This window comes from Pimephales promelas, chromosome 8, assembly GCF_988280905.1.
Source record: "Pimephales promelas chromosome 8, fPimPro1.hap1.1, whole genome shotgun sequence".
Lineage (NCBI taxonomy): Eukaryota > Metazoa > Chordata > Actinopteri > Cypriniformes > Leuciscidae > Pimephales > Pimephales promelas.
The window spans coordinates 38,021,294-38,036,872 of NC_142776.1; the positions used below are offsets into that span (position 1 = coordinate 38,021,294).

Here is a 15,579-nt window from a genome sequence, read left to right on the forward strand (position 1 = left end):
CCGTCGGTTCCTTTACCCTCAAATAATCCAGTTAAAGGAGTAGATAGATCATTTACTCACCCCCATGTCATCCAAGATGTCCATGTCTTTCTTTCTTCAGTCGTAAAGAAATTAAGGTTTTTGATGAAAACATTCCAGGATTTTCTCCATATAATGGACTTTAATGGGGACCAAACGGTTCAAGAACAAATGAGAGTTTCAGTGCAGCTTCAAAGGGCTTTAAACGACACCAGACGATGAATAAGGGTCTTATCTAGCGAAACGAGCGCTCATTTAAAAAATAAATAAAAAAGTTGAAGATTTATAAGCTCAAATGCTCGCCTTGCTCTGTTCTGTGATACGCGTTCATGACTCTCCTGTTCATCAAAATTAATTAAGAGTCATTTCGTTCGTTGAATCAACCAAATGACTCGGAAAAAGATTCCTTCATTTTGATGAACGAGTTCGAAATGTAGAGTCACGAACGTGCATCACAGAACAGAGCAAGACGAGCATTTGAGCTTACAAAACTTAAACTTTGTTATTTATCTTTTAAATGAGCGCTCGTTTCGCTTGATAAGACCCTTATTCATCATCTGGTGTCGTTTAAAGCCCTTTGAAGCTGCACTGAAACTCTCATTTGGACCTTGAACCGTTTGGACCCCATTGAAGTCCATTATATGGAAAAAATAATTAACCTTAATTTCTTTTCAACTGAAGAAGGGATGACATGGGGGTGAGTAAATTATCAGCAAAAGTTTTTTCAAAAGTGAACTACTAAAACTGATCCAAATGTTTTGGATTTCCTCTGCAGTGCCACAGATTAAAGCGGAGCCGGTTGAAGAATACCAGTACACACAGTTAGGCTGTCCTGTGCGTCCCATCATGGGCGTTTCTCCTCCCTCCTGTCATCGTCCAGACGGTTGCATGATGCCCACCGGCTCGCCGTACCAGCGACCTCAATCTGGCATGTATCCCGGTGTCCCACAACACCACCTCGAGCACGCATCCATTCGCTACCAGATACCAGGATTTCTCTCTGGCTCCCCGGGTCATGCTTCATGTATGGGGTCCACGTTTGTGCCCAACGCCTACACGTACACCATAGCAGGTGACAGCATGCAGACGGCAGCCTCCTTATTTCCTACCCTTGATGTCTCCGAGTTGTGCTCCGCCGGGGCCCATCAGAAGGCGTATGTCTCGAGGGCGTCCCCCACCACAGGGAGGTCCCCGCCGGCCCGAAGCCATCAGCAGACGTACCTGCCCGTACAGCACCAGAGGAACGCCAGTCCTGTCAGAGTCACCGTCAAGCAGGAGAACCTGGATCAGGCCTATCTGGATGATGGTTTGTGGGCATCATTACTCTGATCAATCAGTTTTTACAGTCCAACCAAAAGTGATTCAGACACCAGATATCAGGTAACACTTTAGATTAAAGCCTGGAAAGTACTGCGTAATTAACTTGTTTACTTGCTATTTGCTTATCTTTTTAAATAAGCTCAAATCCTGGTGAGAAACTATTCTGCAGACACATCTCCTCCAATCTCAGACCTGAAAAAGGCAATTTAGTGTTCATCCACTCCCATGAAGCGCTGTGAATGACAGAGTCGCTCTCAAACTAATATGCATATTATATACAGATATACAGTACTGGTCTAAAGTTTGAATCATTACATCATTAATTTGTTTTTGAAAGAAATCTGTTCTGTTCATCAAGCCTGTATTTATTTGATGAATAAACAGTAATGTCGTGAAATATTATTCCAATTTAAATTTGATCTATTTTATACGGAGGTGTATTGCATTCACTTGAAGAAAAAAAATCTACTCTGTTTTTCTGAATTAACGAGTTAATTTTTCATGAGAAAAAAAAAAATATTTTGCTCTGTTTTTCTGAATTAATGAGTTAATTTTTCATGAGAAAAAAAATCTACTCTGTTTTTCTGAATTAACGAGTTAATTTTTCATGGAAAACTTTTTTTCTCACGAAAAATTAACTCATTAATTCAGAAAAACAGCAAAAAAAAAAATTTCTCATGAAAAATTAACTCATTAATTCAGAAAAACAAAGCAAAAACTTTTTTTTTCTCATGAAAAATTAACTCATTAATTCAGAAAAACAGAGCAAAAAAAATTTTCTCATGAAAAATTAACTCGTTAATTCAGAAAAACAGAGCAAAAAAAAATTTCTCATGAAAAATTAATTCAGAAAAACAGAGCAAATTTTTTTTCTCATGAAAAATTAACTCATTAAAATTCAGAAAAACTGAATAAATTTTTTTTTTTTTTCTTCAAGTGAATGCAATACGCCTCCGTAATTTTAATATAGGCTACTTGAAAATATATTTTATTTCTGTGATGTATCACTGAATTTTCACCAGCCATTACTCCAATCTGCTGATTTATTATCAATGTTGGAAACAATTGTGCAGCTTAATATATTTTTGGGAACCTGAGATTCTTTGATGAATACAAAGTTAAAAAGAACAGCATTTATTCAAAACAGAATGGTGCTGAAAATTCAGCTTTGCATCACAGAAATAAAATATATTTTAAAGTTTAAAGATAGCCTAATTAGCCTATTTTAAATTGTAATAATATTTCACAAAATTATTATTTATTTTTTTTGGTATTTTTCATCAAATAAATGCAAGCTTGATGAGCAGAGAGACTAAAAATAGTGATGTTTCCAAACTTTTGACTGGTACTGTATGTATAGGCTATATACAACACTAGTTTATTATTTATCCAATGTTTTAAATGTGTCTTTTGCAATGCTTCATGGAACTGTAGTTCTTTCTCTCATTAACGCTGTTTAATACACATTCTTGTACCTTTGTCTTTTGAAATGAGTTTTTTTAAACACTTTTTTACTTGTTTGAATAGCAACACCTTCCTTTTCAATTATTTATGTATATATATTTTTTTAGTTATAGACTTTCTTACCTCACACTAAGTCACACTGGAACTATTTCGCTTTTTAACTTTAATTTAAATCTAGGATTTGATATGGCATGTCACTGTTGTTGTGTGTTGATAGCAGATATTCAGTAGTTTATTTCAGAGGCCACTAATGTATGCCACTCTTATCAGCCGTCACTATATGGGTCAGTGCCTCAGGTTCTGTTAAATATTGAGCTCCTAGCAGACCTAAAACACACATACAGGGACAAACAGGACACTATTGATCTTTAGTATAGCATTCAATCACAAAAGCACTCGTAAATACACTTGAATCGTGTTGTTTATTCACGTAAAGCCGGGTACAGTTGATGTTTTGAGCCAGATTTTAAAATCGCACCGCGGATGTAATTTGTATTTGCGGTGGATGTTGTAGGTGTTACAAAGGATCCCACCAACGCTTTAGCTTCTATTTCAAGCTGATTATACCTGTAAACGCTACCCCTTGTGTCCCTAATCTAATTTTAGACTGAAAACTTTCCATTTTTAGCCCACTAACTTGCCTCAGCAAAACAACAGGAAGCGCACAGCCGGATAAAGTGATGAGGTTAAACTCGGTGCTGCCATCTAGTGGACGGTCAGTTACAGTGACGCGCAGACTGCAGTGTCCCGCGACCTTGCATTCATTCGCGTCTCTAAAGAAAATGTCTTGATAAAAGCCGGCAGAATGGCGCATCACTAAAGTTAACTAACAGAAAATTCTCCCCAACACACACAGGAGCACAAACTGATGTTTAATCCTTAGTGTTAGATGTTTGATCACTTCATTAATGATATAATAGTAACGCACAATCAATCAAACAGCACGCACTCATGATGCTTTTATTTTTCCTTGCAGTGAATGCTGTGATAAGAAGGGACCTTGTTCATAAAAATAAGCTCTAATGTGGAAGACGGATCTCCATCCAGGCCGGCGAAGACGTCTTGGCATTGATATCTATTTAAATTGCTTGCTTTTCATATCTAAGATTTGTACACAAAAAAGATGATTTCAGTAAGATTACCTTAGACATAATATCAGTGTGTTTTATTTTTGTTTATATATAATGCCTATTTTCTCAAATCATGTTTTTAATCAAAGAGCAACCTTGTGCGACATATTTATGAATGTGCATTTTAAATAAAATGTTGCTTTGGTTGTTACTTTTATTTGTTAAAACAAAGCAAAATTCAAACTAATCTGGCAGATCATTATTTGCAATTTTGTAAGCATTATGAATGCTTTTCTTATTGGAAATGCAAATCCGTTTTATATTTATGCTCCAAGAGCTCCAATCAGGGGTGGATTCATGAAAATGTCCTTAAGAAAAAAGTTAGTTATCAAGTACAAAAAATTCTTAAATTACTGACCATTTATTAACCCCTTTTAAGTACCAAGCATCTCTTGATCGTGATGATTATCACTCATTAAAGAAATTTAATTATCCAGATTACAAACATAAATCTAGTAGTAAGGTATTATATAAATATTAAATAGCATTATACCGTAATCCAATTATGAGCAATCCGTTTTTATTTTCAAAACATTATGTATATTTGGGAATACAACATTTTAGAAAATGTATATAATCTATAAAATATGTTATTAAAATTAATTTCTAAATAACTTGTGTGCCATTTAAACTATTATTAAACAATTATCACCACAGAAAGAAACGAGCAGAACCGACAATCAGTTTATTCAGATGAAGGTACTTAAAATAACACTAAAGATTATCCAAAAACACTGATACATATATAATGTGTGGGGGAAAAAAACACTGTTTTGAAGTACGTGGCAATATCCGAACTGAAATCAGATGTAATAATGTCTGAACTACACAATATCTCGTTGCATCCACATCCTCTAACGCTGCTGTAAGTCAATCCATCATCCGTGAGCTGATCAGATCCACAGCTGAGGTTCCTGCTGCACCTTTAATGTTTCCCTCATTTTTATTCACTCAGTCAGGCAGTCTATACACATACACACACACACTCTATCTCTTCTTCTTGCTCTCCTTTTTCAGTTTCTGTCGGATTTGTGGAACGGGCCCCTTCGGCTTGCGGTTCTGCTCCGCGCTGCGAGTGTCCACCGGCTCTGACGGCTCCGCCTGCAATTATCAAATACAAAATTTGAGTTTTCAAACCCCTTATGGCAAGACACTAGACCTGAACATTTTCATGAATACAGATCACCATACTTCCCCAGTTGATAAGTCATTACTTCATTAAGTCAATTGTTCTGCTTTACAAGTTTTGCCTGTAGTTTAAAAAGTAATTTTATTGTTACAATAATTATTTTATATCTACACATAAATCTAAATAACAAACTTGTGAGAAGATTAATAAATACAAAATAAAATATGTATTAATTCCAATGGAAAAAATAGCTCATAAAAATTATGATTAATGCAAAGTATCTTAAAAAATCTAAATAATAATCAGAAAATGTTATAGAACAAAAATATATTTGGATGGTTATCCTTATCCATTTACGAAGAAGCCCAGAGGATTAAAGTGAATTGTACATAAACGTTTATCTGTCAATTCCTCCGTTTCATTCGTTGAATGAACCAAATGACTCGGAAAAAGATTTGTTCGTTTTGATGAACGAGTTCGAACAGGAGAGTCACGAACGCGCATCACAGAACAGAGCAAGGTGAGCATTTGAGCTTATAAAACTTAAACTTTTTTATTTATTTTTGAAATGATCGATCGTTTCGCTAGATAAGACCCTTATTCATCGTCTGGAGTCGTTTAAAGCTGCACTGAAACTCTCATTTGGACCTTGAACCGTTTGGACCCCATTGAAGTCCATTATATGGAGAAAATCCTGGAATGTTTTCATCAAAAACCTTAATTTCTTTTCGACTGAAGAAAGAAAGACATGGACATCTTGGATGACATGGGGGTGAGTAAATTATCAGCAAAATTATTTTTTAAAAGTGAACTTATCCTTTAACAAAGCCTCTAAATATTTTCACGTTTTGATCTGACATAAAACACACCAGTTATAACCTGCTTGTGATTTTTTTTTTTAACTTTATAGGCTTCAAAATGTATAAATTTTGGATTAACTAGTAAAGATTATCTTGATAAACAAAACGTGTTAGGGTCACAAGTCTTTGTTGAAAACAGATCTTGTTTTTCCAAAAGTCTGTGGGGAAAATGCAATGCTTCGCCTTTTCGATCGAGGGAACCCATGCGCCGCTATCCTCCGAGTTGTCCTACAAAGTGACGTCATCATTTCGGCACTGGTGTAAGTTTGTTGGGTAATTTACAACGCCTTAAAAAAAATAAATAAATAAATAAATAAAAAAATTTACAACGCCTTCGAACTCGGTTCAACCAATCAGAATCAAAAATGACCGGAACTAAAACTATCAATTTTATAATGAAGATTTTAACCGATGTCAGACATCACATCAAAACTGTAATATTACAAGTTGTCCGCACCTGTTCGTGGCTCTTGGATGTGGGTATAATTACAGCTAAAATGCAGATGAGTTGAAAAATGGCTCCTAGAAATAATCCATAACGCAAGAGACTCTCGAAGAAAGTGGGTTCGGGAACCTCCGGAGGAGACAGATCCAGATCTGCAGACATGATGATGCTGCCGGAGGATAAACACGCGTTATTCACAAACACACTCACTCACAAGAACATCGGGCATGGTAATATTACCATAGTAACGTTACGTCTTCAAACAAATTAGGCAGTGCAGAACTAACACGTATCGTTACGGGAGTGCAGCGTTAAAATATCATACATCTACAAATCAAACACACACAAAACAAACCGTTTAACTTACCTGTTGATATAAATCGTAACCTTTGCTGTGTTATGGAAAATTGGGAATTGATAAAACGGCAGAATCCTGTGATTGTTGTGAGATTTAAGATGAACACATCCAGTGCTTTGTCTCGAATGCGTTTGAGTTTCTGTCTTCATTGCGCGTTACTGCCTCCTGCTGCACAGGAGGACACATCTCACACACACAGATGCAGCAGCAGAATCTTTTAATAATACACCTTATATTTTAATTCTACATTATTGAAATTCAAAATTATTATTTTACGTTAATCGGTGCCATTATTCAGGCGTATTATTGATCAGAGCAGCACATCTGAAGTGGACGGGCTATGTCACGTGGTAGCTGATACTTTTCGCTTGACCAATCAGAGTCACCAACTCGTCCCCTTGGAATTATAAGGTTAGATATTGAGCTTCAAAGTTTTTGCATTACATATAGGAACATTTATATGGGGAACAAGTTTCATTTAAACATGAAAATAACACGGACCCTAAATGTATTCTAAACATACAATATCAAAATCCTCTCAAATTTGTAAATGGGGATTTTTGGAATGGGTCAAATGCAGATAGAATCTTCTAATTAAAAAAACAAACAAACAAACACTTTTCGCTTAGAATTATAAGGTTCTATCTGCCAAAACATTATTTGAACATTAAATAAAAAAATAAAGTTGTAACAATGTCTCAACGTGTGTTAGAAAGTAAAATTTTATCCTTTCTATGACATTTATTGAATATTTTTTAGCACTTCCATGTATTTAGGACATTTCAAATTAAGCAAGGTAGGTCTAAATATTTTCCACAGTGCATAATCTTCATTTTTGATACCAATTTGGTGGGTAATTAAACACATTGTTGCAGAAATTATACTTTAATCTTTCTTTTGCTTAGACAGAAAGCAGCCACTGTAATACATCCGAGCAGGACTTTATTCCAGCTAAAGTGGGCCAGGTAAAATGGCTTACTCTCTAGACCTCAATATGGCTGAAATAACATGCAAACGTTTATTGTTGTAATTAAGACCCCATTAATTAAATTGTTTAATATTTGACCTATAAGCCTTAATATGGTAAAAAAAAATTAAGACATTTTAAGACTTTAAAAACTGCAAGAAAATCGACATGCTTCAGAAAATTAAATTCATAAAGTTTAATAATCATTGAAAAATTATTCACTGACTATATAATTGTCAGTCTTTGTCTGCACCATTCTGTCTTCGTCAACTTCACTACACTTCCCAGCATCCTCTTGTCTCCACACCTGAACTCACTCCCTCAATCATCCACTCATCCTCTCGTTAGTGTTCATTTTGTATCTGTATTTAGTTCTCTCTGTTTCAGTCTGAGCTTGTCGGTTCTTAATTGTTTCATGGATAGTGTGTGTAATCTTCTGCCAGTCTTCCTTGTACCTGTTTGGAGTTTTTGAGTAAATGTTTTGTATGGATCAAACATGGATTTCCGTGCAGTAAGACTAATGTGCCTTGAGCAGGGAAACAGCTGTCTTCAGGAACACCTGGAGGTTTTCCTGATACCTCAAACCAGTTTCCCAGATGACTGCCTCTGCACGTTTCTACGTGTGGGACTGAACAACACCACTCTAGCCCAGTTGTCTGGGAACCACCTCAAGGAAGCTTTGCCCAATATGTGGAGTGGGTGCTGGTATCCTGCGGATCATCCTTCACTGTCGATGACGTCACCAGCCCCACTCCAACGCCAGAGGCCGCCCAGCCCGAGATCGGCCGTCAGAAGGGTCTTCACCATCCTGGCAACGCCCTCAACCTGCTCCGCCCTGGCCACGCCCTCAGCCTGCTCTGCCACACCCTCGTCCAGCTCCGCCCTGGAGGCAGCCATGCCCTCATCAGCCTCCAGGGCGCCCACCCCCCCACCCCATTGATGTTCTACGGCGCGAGGTTGCGCCTTTGTAAAGGGGGGCGTTCTGTCACAGTCTTCGTCATCTTCACTACACTTCCCAGCATCCTCTTATGTCCACACCTAAACTCACTCCCTCAATCATCCACCTGTTCATCGTCCTGATCATCTGTCATCACCTTGTTAGTGTTAATTATGTATCTGTATTTAGTTTCAGTCTGAGCTTGTCAGTTCTTGATTATGTTTCATGGATGGTGTGTGTAATCTTCTTCCAGTCTTCCTTGTACCTGTTTGGAGTTTTTGAGTGAATGTTTTGTATTGGAGCTTTCTGTCAGCCTCAGCCTGTCTTCATTCCACACTACACCGTGACAATAATGGTTTATAATGGGATAAATGCTACGTGGGAACGCAATATCTCAGCTCTGGAAGGGTCTAGAGCCTCCATTTTTGCACTCAGGTCAAAGTCTCGCGCCCCTCTATCAGAATCCAGAGTTTTGAGAAGATTGGAGAAACTTAATTTTTCGCCCGAAAAAAAAAAACGAAAGGGGTAACACTGTCGTTTTTTTTTCGGGTCGAATTTTTGAGTTTCGATATCTCAGCTCTGGAAGGGTCTAGAGCCTCCATTTTTGCACTCAGGTCAAAGTATCGTGGCCCTCTATCATAATCCAGAGTTTTGAGAAGATTGGAGAAACTTAATTTTTCGCCCAAAAATGAAAAAAAAAACGAAAGGGGTAACACTGTCGTTTTTTTTTTCGGGTCGAAATTTTGAATTTCGATATCTCAGCTCTGGAAGGGTCTAGAGCCTCCATTTTTGCACTCAGGTCAAAGTCTTGCGCCCCTCTATCAGAATCCAGAGTTTTGAGAAGATTGGAGAAACTTCATTTTTCGCCCGAAAATGAAAAAAAACGAAAGGGGTAACACTGTCGTTTTTTTTTTCGGGTCGAAATTTTGAATTTCGATATCTCAGCTCTGGAAGGGTCTAGAGCCTCCATTTTTGCACTCAGGTCAAAGTCTCGCGCCCCTCTATCAGAATCCAGAGTTTTGAGCAGATTGGAGAAACTTCATTTTTCGCCCGAAAATGAAAAAAAACGAAAGGGGTAACACTGTCGTTTTTTTTTCGGGTCGAAATTTTGAATTTCGATATCTCAGCTCTGGGAGGGTCTAGATCCTCCATTTTTGCACTCAGGTCAAAGTCTCGTGGCCTTCTATCAGAATCCAGAGTTTTGAGAAGATTGGAGAAACTTCATTTTTCGCCCGAAAATGAAAAAAAACGAAAGGGGTAACACTGTCGTTTTTTTTTTGGGTCGAAATTTTGAATTTCGATATCTCAGCTCTGGAAGGGTCTAGAGCCTCCATTTTTGCACTCAGGTCAAAGTCTCGCGCCCCTCTATCATAATCCAGAGTTTGGAGAAGATTGGAGAAACTCAATTTTTCGCCCGAAAATGAAAAAAAACGAAAGGGGTAACACTGTCGTTTTTTTTTTGGGTCGAAATTTTGAATTTCGATATCTCAGCTCTGGAAGGGTCTAGAGCCTCCATTTTTGCACTCAGGTCAAAGTCTCGCGCCCCTCTATCAGAATCCAGAGTTTTGAGAAGATTGGAGAAACTTCATTTTTCGCCCCAAAATGAAAAAAAACGAAAGGGGTAACACTGTCGTTTCTTTTTCGGGTCGAAATTTTGAATTTCGATATCTCAGCTCTGGGAGGGTCTAGAGCCTCCATTTTTGCACTCAGGTCAAAGTCTCGTGGCCGTCTATCATAATCCAGAGTTTTGAGAAGATTGGAGAAACTTAATTTTTCGCCCAAAAGTGAAAAAAAACGAAAGGGGTAACACTGTCGTTTTTTTTTCCGGTCGAAATTTTGAATTTCGATATCTCAGCTCTGGAAGGGTCTAGAGCCTCCATTTTTGCACTCAGGTCAAAGTCTCGTGGCCTTCTATCATAATCAAGAGTTTTGAGAAGATTGGAGAAACTTAATTTTTCGCCCAAAAGTGAAAAAAAACGAAAGGGGTAACACTGTCGTTTTTTTTTCGGGTCGAAATTTTGAATTTCGATATCTCAGCTCTGGAAGGGTCTAGAGCCTCCATTTTTGCACTCAGGTCAAAGTCTCGTGGCTTTCTATCATAATCAAGAGTTTTGAGAAGATTGGAGAAACTTAATTTTTCGCCCAAAAATGAAAAAAAAACGAAAGGGGTAACACTGTCGTTTTTTTTTTCGGGTCGAAATTTTGAATTTCGATATCTCAGCTCTTGAAGGGTCTAGAGCCTCCATTTTTGCACTCAGGTCAAAGTATCGCGCCCCTCTATCAGAATCCAGAGTTTTGAGAAGATTGGAGAAACAAAATTTTTCGCCCAAAAATGAAAAAAAACGAAAGGGGTAACACTGTCGTTTTTTTTTTCGGGTCGAAATTTTGAATTTCGATATCTCAGCTCTGGAAGGGTCTAGAGCCTCCATTTTTGCACTCAGGTCAAAGTCTCGCGCCCCTCTATCAGAATCCAGAGTTTTGAGAAGATTGGAGAAACAAAATTTTTCGCCCAAAAATGAAAAAAAACGAAAGGGGTAACACTGTCGGTTTTTTTTCGGGTCGAAATTTTGAATTTCGATATCTCAGCTCTGGAAGGGTCTAGAGCCTCCATTTTTGCACTCAGGTCAAAGTCTCGCGCCCCTCTATCAGAATCCAGAGTTTTGAGAAGATTGGAGAAACTTCATTTTTCGCCCGAAAATGAAAAAAAACGAAAGGGGTAACACTGTCGTTTTTTTTTCGGGTCGAAATTTTGAATTTCGATATCTCAGCTCTGGAAGGGTCTAGAGCCTCCATTTTTGCACTCAGGTCAAAGTCTCGCGCCCCTCTATCAGAATCCAGAGTTTTGAGCAGATTGGAGAAACTTCATTTTTCGCCCAAAAATGAAAAAAAACGAAAGGGGTAACACTGTCGTTTTTTTTTTCGGGTCGAAATTTTGAATTTCGATATCTCAGCTCTGGAAGGGTCTAGAGCCTCCATTTTTGCACTCAGGTCAAAGTCTCGCGCCCCTCTATCAGAATCCAGAGTTTTGAGCAGATTGGAGAAACTTCATTTTTCGCCCGAAAATGAAAAAAAACGAAAGGGGTAACACTGTCGTTTTTTTTTCGGGTCGAAATTTTGAATTTCGATATCTCAGCTCTGGGAGGGTCTAGAGCCTCCATTTTTGCACTCAGGTCAAAGTCTCGCGCCCCTCTATCAGAATCCAGAGTTTTGAGAAGATTGGAGAAACTTCATTTTTCGCCCAAAAATGAAAAAAAAACCGAAAGGGGTAACACTGTCGTTTTTTTTTCGGGTCGAAATTTTGAATTTCGATATCTCAGCTCTGGAAGGGTCTAGAGCCTCCATTTTTGCACTCAGGTCAAAGTCTCGCGCCCCTCTATCAGAATCCAGAGTTTTGAGAAGATTGGAGAAACTTCATTTTTCGCCTGAAAATGAAAAAAAAACGAAAGGGGTAACACTGTCGTTTTTTTTTCGGGTCGAAATTTTGAATTTCGATATCTCAGCTCTGGAAGGGTGTAGAGCCTCCATTTTTGCACTCAGGTCAAAGTCTCGCACCCCTCTATCAGAATCCAGAGTTTTGAGCAGATTGGAGAAACTTCATTTTTTGCCCGAAAATGAAAAAAAAACGAAAGGGGTAACACTGTCGTTTTTTTTTCGGGTCGAAATTTTGAATTTAGATATCTCAGCTCTGGAAGGGTCTAGAGCCTTCATTTTTGCACTCAGGTCAAAGTCTCGCGCCCCTCTATCAGAATCCAGAGTTTTGAGCAGATTGAAGAAACTTAATTTTTAGCCCAAAAATGAAAAAAAAAACGAAAGGGGTAACACTGTCGTTTTTTTTTCGGGTCGAAATTTTGAATTTCGATATCTCAGCTCTGGGAGGGTCTAGAGCCTCCATTTTTGCACTCAGGTCAAAGTCTCGTGGCCGTCTATCATAATCTAGAGTTTTGAGAAGATTGGAGAAACTTCATTTTTCGCCCCAAAAATGAAAAAAAACGAAAGGGGTAACACTGTCGTTTTTTTTTCGGGTCGAAATTTTGAATTTCGATATCTCAGCTCTGGGAGGGTCTAGAGCCTCCATTTTTGCACTCAGGTCAAAGTCTCACAGCCCTCTATCATAATCCAGAGTTTTGAGAAGATTGGAGAAACTTAATTTTTCGCCCAAAAATGAAAAAAAAACGAAAGGGGTAACACTGTCGTTTTTTTTTTTCGGGTCGAAAGTTTGAATTTCGATATCTCAGCTCTGGAAGGGTCTAGAGCCTCCATTTTTGCACTCAGGTCAAAGTCTCGCGCCCCTCTATCAGAATCCAGAGTTTTGAGAAGATTGGAGAAACTTCATTTTTCGCCCGAAAATGAAAAAAAACGAAAGGGGTAACACTGTCGTTTTTTTTTCGGGTCGAAATTTTGAATTTCGATATCTCAGCTCTGGAAGGGTCTAGAGCCTCCATTTTTGCACTCAGGTCAAAGTCTCGCGCCCCTCTATCAGAATCCAGAGTTTTGAGCAGATTGGAGAAACTTCATTTTTCGCCCAAAAATGAAAAAAAACGAAAGGGGTAACACTGTCGTTTTTTTTTTCGGGTCGAAATTTTGAATTTCGATATCTCAGCTCTGGAAGGGTCTAGAGCCTCCATTTTTGCACTCAGGTCAAAGTCTCGCGCCCCTCTATCATAATCCAGAGTTTTGAGAAGATTGGAGAAACTTAATTTTTCGCCCAAAAATGAAAAAAAAAAACGAAAGGGGTAACACTGTCGTTTTTTTTTTCCGGGTCGAAATTTTGAATTTCGATATCTCAGCTCTGGGAGGGTCTAGAGCCTCCATTTTTGCACTCAGGTCCAAGTCTCGTGGTCGTCTATCATAATCTAGAGTTTTGAGAAGATTGGAGAAACTTAATTTTTCGCCCAAAAATGAAAAAAAACGAAAGGGGTAACACTGTCGTTTTTTTTTCGGGTCGAAATTTTGAATTTCGATATCTCAGCTCTGGGAGGGTTTAGAGCCTCCATTTTTGCACTCAGGCCAAAGTCTCGTGGCCCTCTATCATAATCCAGAGTTTGGAGAAGATTGGAGAAACTTCATTTTTCGCCCAAAAATGAAAAAAAAATGAAAGGGGTAACACTGTCGTTTTTTTTTCGGGTCGAAATTTTGAATTTCGATATCTCAGCTCTGGAAGGGTCTAGAGCCTCCATTTTTGCACTCAGGTCAAAGTCTCGCGCCCCTCTATCAGAATCCAGAGTTTTGAAAAGATTGGAGAAACTTCATTTTTCGCCTGAAAATGAAAAAAAACGAAAGGGGTAACACTGTCGTTTTTTTTTCGGGTCGAAATTTTGAATTTCGATATCTCAGCTCTGGAAGGGTCTAGAGCCTCCATTTTTGCACTCAGGTCAAAGTCTCGTGGCCGTCTATCAGAATCCAGAGTTTTGAGAAGATTGGAGAAACTTAATTTTTCACCCAAAAGTGAAAAAAAACGAAAGGGGTAACACTGTCGTTTTTTTTTCGGGTCGAAATTTTGAATTTCGATATCTCAGCTCTGGAAGGGTCTAGAGCCTCCATTTTTGCACTCAGGTCAAAGTCTCGTGGCCCTCTATCATAATCCAGAGTTTTGAGAAGATTGGAGAAACTTCATTTTTCGCCCAAAAATGAAAAAAAAAACGAAAGGGGTAACACTGTCGTTTTTTTTTTCCGGGTCGAAATTTTGAATTTCGATATCTCAGCTCTGGGAGGGTCTAGAGCCTCCATTTTTGCACTCAGGTCAAAGTCTCGTGGTCGTCTATCATAATCTAGAGTTTTGAGAAGATTGGAGAAACTTAATTTTTCGCCCAAAAATTAAAAAAAAACGAAAGGGGTAACACTGTCGTTTTTTTTTCGGGTCGAAATTTTTAATTTCGATATCTCAGCTCTGGAAGGGTCTAGAGCCTCCATTTTTGCACTCAGGTCAAAGTCTCGCGCCCCTCTATCAGAATCCAGAGTTTTGAGAAGATTGGAGAAACTTCATTTTTCGCCTGAAAATGAAAAAAAACGAAAGGGGTAACACTGTCGTTTTTTTTTCGGGTCGAAATTTTGAATTTTGATATCTCAGCTCTGGAAGGGTCTAGAGCCTCCATTTTTGCACTCAGGTCAAAGTCTCGCGCCCCTCTATCAGAATCCAGAGTTTTGAGAAGATTGGAGAAACTTCATTTTTCGCCCAAAAATGAAAAAAAACAAAAGGGGTAACACTGTCGTTTTTTTTTCGGGTCGAAATTTTGAAATTCGATATCTCAGCTCTGGAAGGGTCTAGAGCCTCCATTTTTGCACTCAGGTCAAAGTCTCGCGCCCCTCTATCAGAATCCAGAGTTTTGAGAAGATTGGAGAAACTTCATTTTTCGCCCGAAAATGAAAAAAAAACGAAAGGGGTAACACTGTCTTTTTTTTTTCGGGTCGAAATTTTGAATTTCGATATCTAAGCTCTGGAAGGGTCTAGAGCCTCCATTTTTGCACTCAGGTCCAAGTCTCGCGCCCCTCTATCAGAATCCAGAGTTTTGAGAAGATTGGAGAAACTTCATTTTTAGCCCCAAAAATGAAAAAAAACGAAAGGGGTAACACTGTCGTTTTTTTTTCGGGTCGAAATTTTGAATTTCGATATCTCAGCTCTGGGAGGGTCTAGAGCCTCCATTTTTGCACTCAGGTCAAAGTCTCGCGCCCCTCTATCAGAATCCAGAGTTTTGAGAAGATTGGAGAAACTTCATTTTTCGCCCAAAAATGAAAAAAAACGAAAGGGGTAACACTGTCGTTTTTTTTTCGGGTCGAAATTTTGAATTTCGATATCTCAGCTCTGGAAGGGTCTAGAGCCTCCATTTTTGCACTCAGGTCAAAGTCTCGCGCCCCTCTATCAGAATCCAGAGTTTTGAGAAGATTGGAGAAACTTCATTTTTCGCCCAAAAATGAAAAAAAACGAAAGGGGTAACACTGTCGTTTTTTTTTCGG

The 15,579-nt window shown here is 38.4% G+C and overlaps 2 protein-coding genes across 4 annotated transcripts in view; one reads left to right on the forward strand and one right to left on the reverse strand.

The window, feature by feature from the left end:
* Positions 1-4,687, forward strand: part of nfatc2b (nuclear factor of activated T cells 2b) — a 21,676-nt gene extending 16,989 nt beyond the window's left edge. For 2 of the 3 annotated variants that reach the window (XM_089134513.1, XM_039692934.2), the window contains 2 exons: positions 794-1,324; positions 3,779-4,687. In XM_089134513.1, the coding sequence (XP_088990639.1) occupies positions 794-1,324; positions 3,779-3,825 (578 nt within the window). In that variant the 3' untranslated portion in view covers positions 3,826-4,687. Of the gene's footprint in view, positions 1-793; positions 1,399-3,778 lie in introns of all 3 variants that reach the window. The other variant, XR_005625789.2, reaches the window with a different exon arrangement.
* On the reverse strand, positions 4,603-6,893 carry manbal (mannosidase beta like). The gene is made up of 3 exons (XM_039692935.2): positions 6,734-6,893; positions 6,379-6,535; positions 4,603-5,033 (listed from the first exon to the last, which is right to left on the reverse strand). The coding sequence occupies exons 1-3, from the start codon at positions 6,871-6,873 to the stop codon at positions 4,920-4,922; spliced, it is 411 nt and encodes a 136-aa protein (XP_039548869.2). The 5' UTR covers positions 6,874-6,893; the 3' UTR covers positions 4,603-4,919.
* Positions 6,894-15,579: the final 8,686 nt, after the last annotated feature.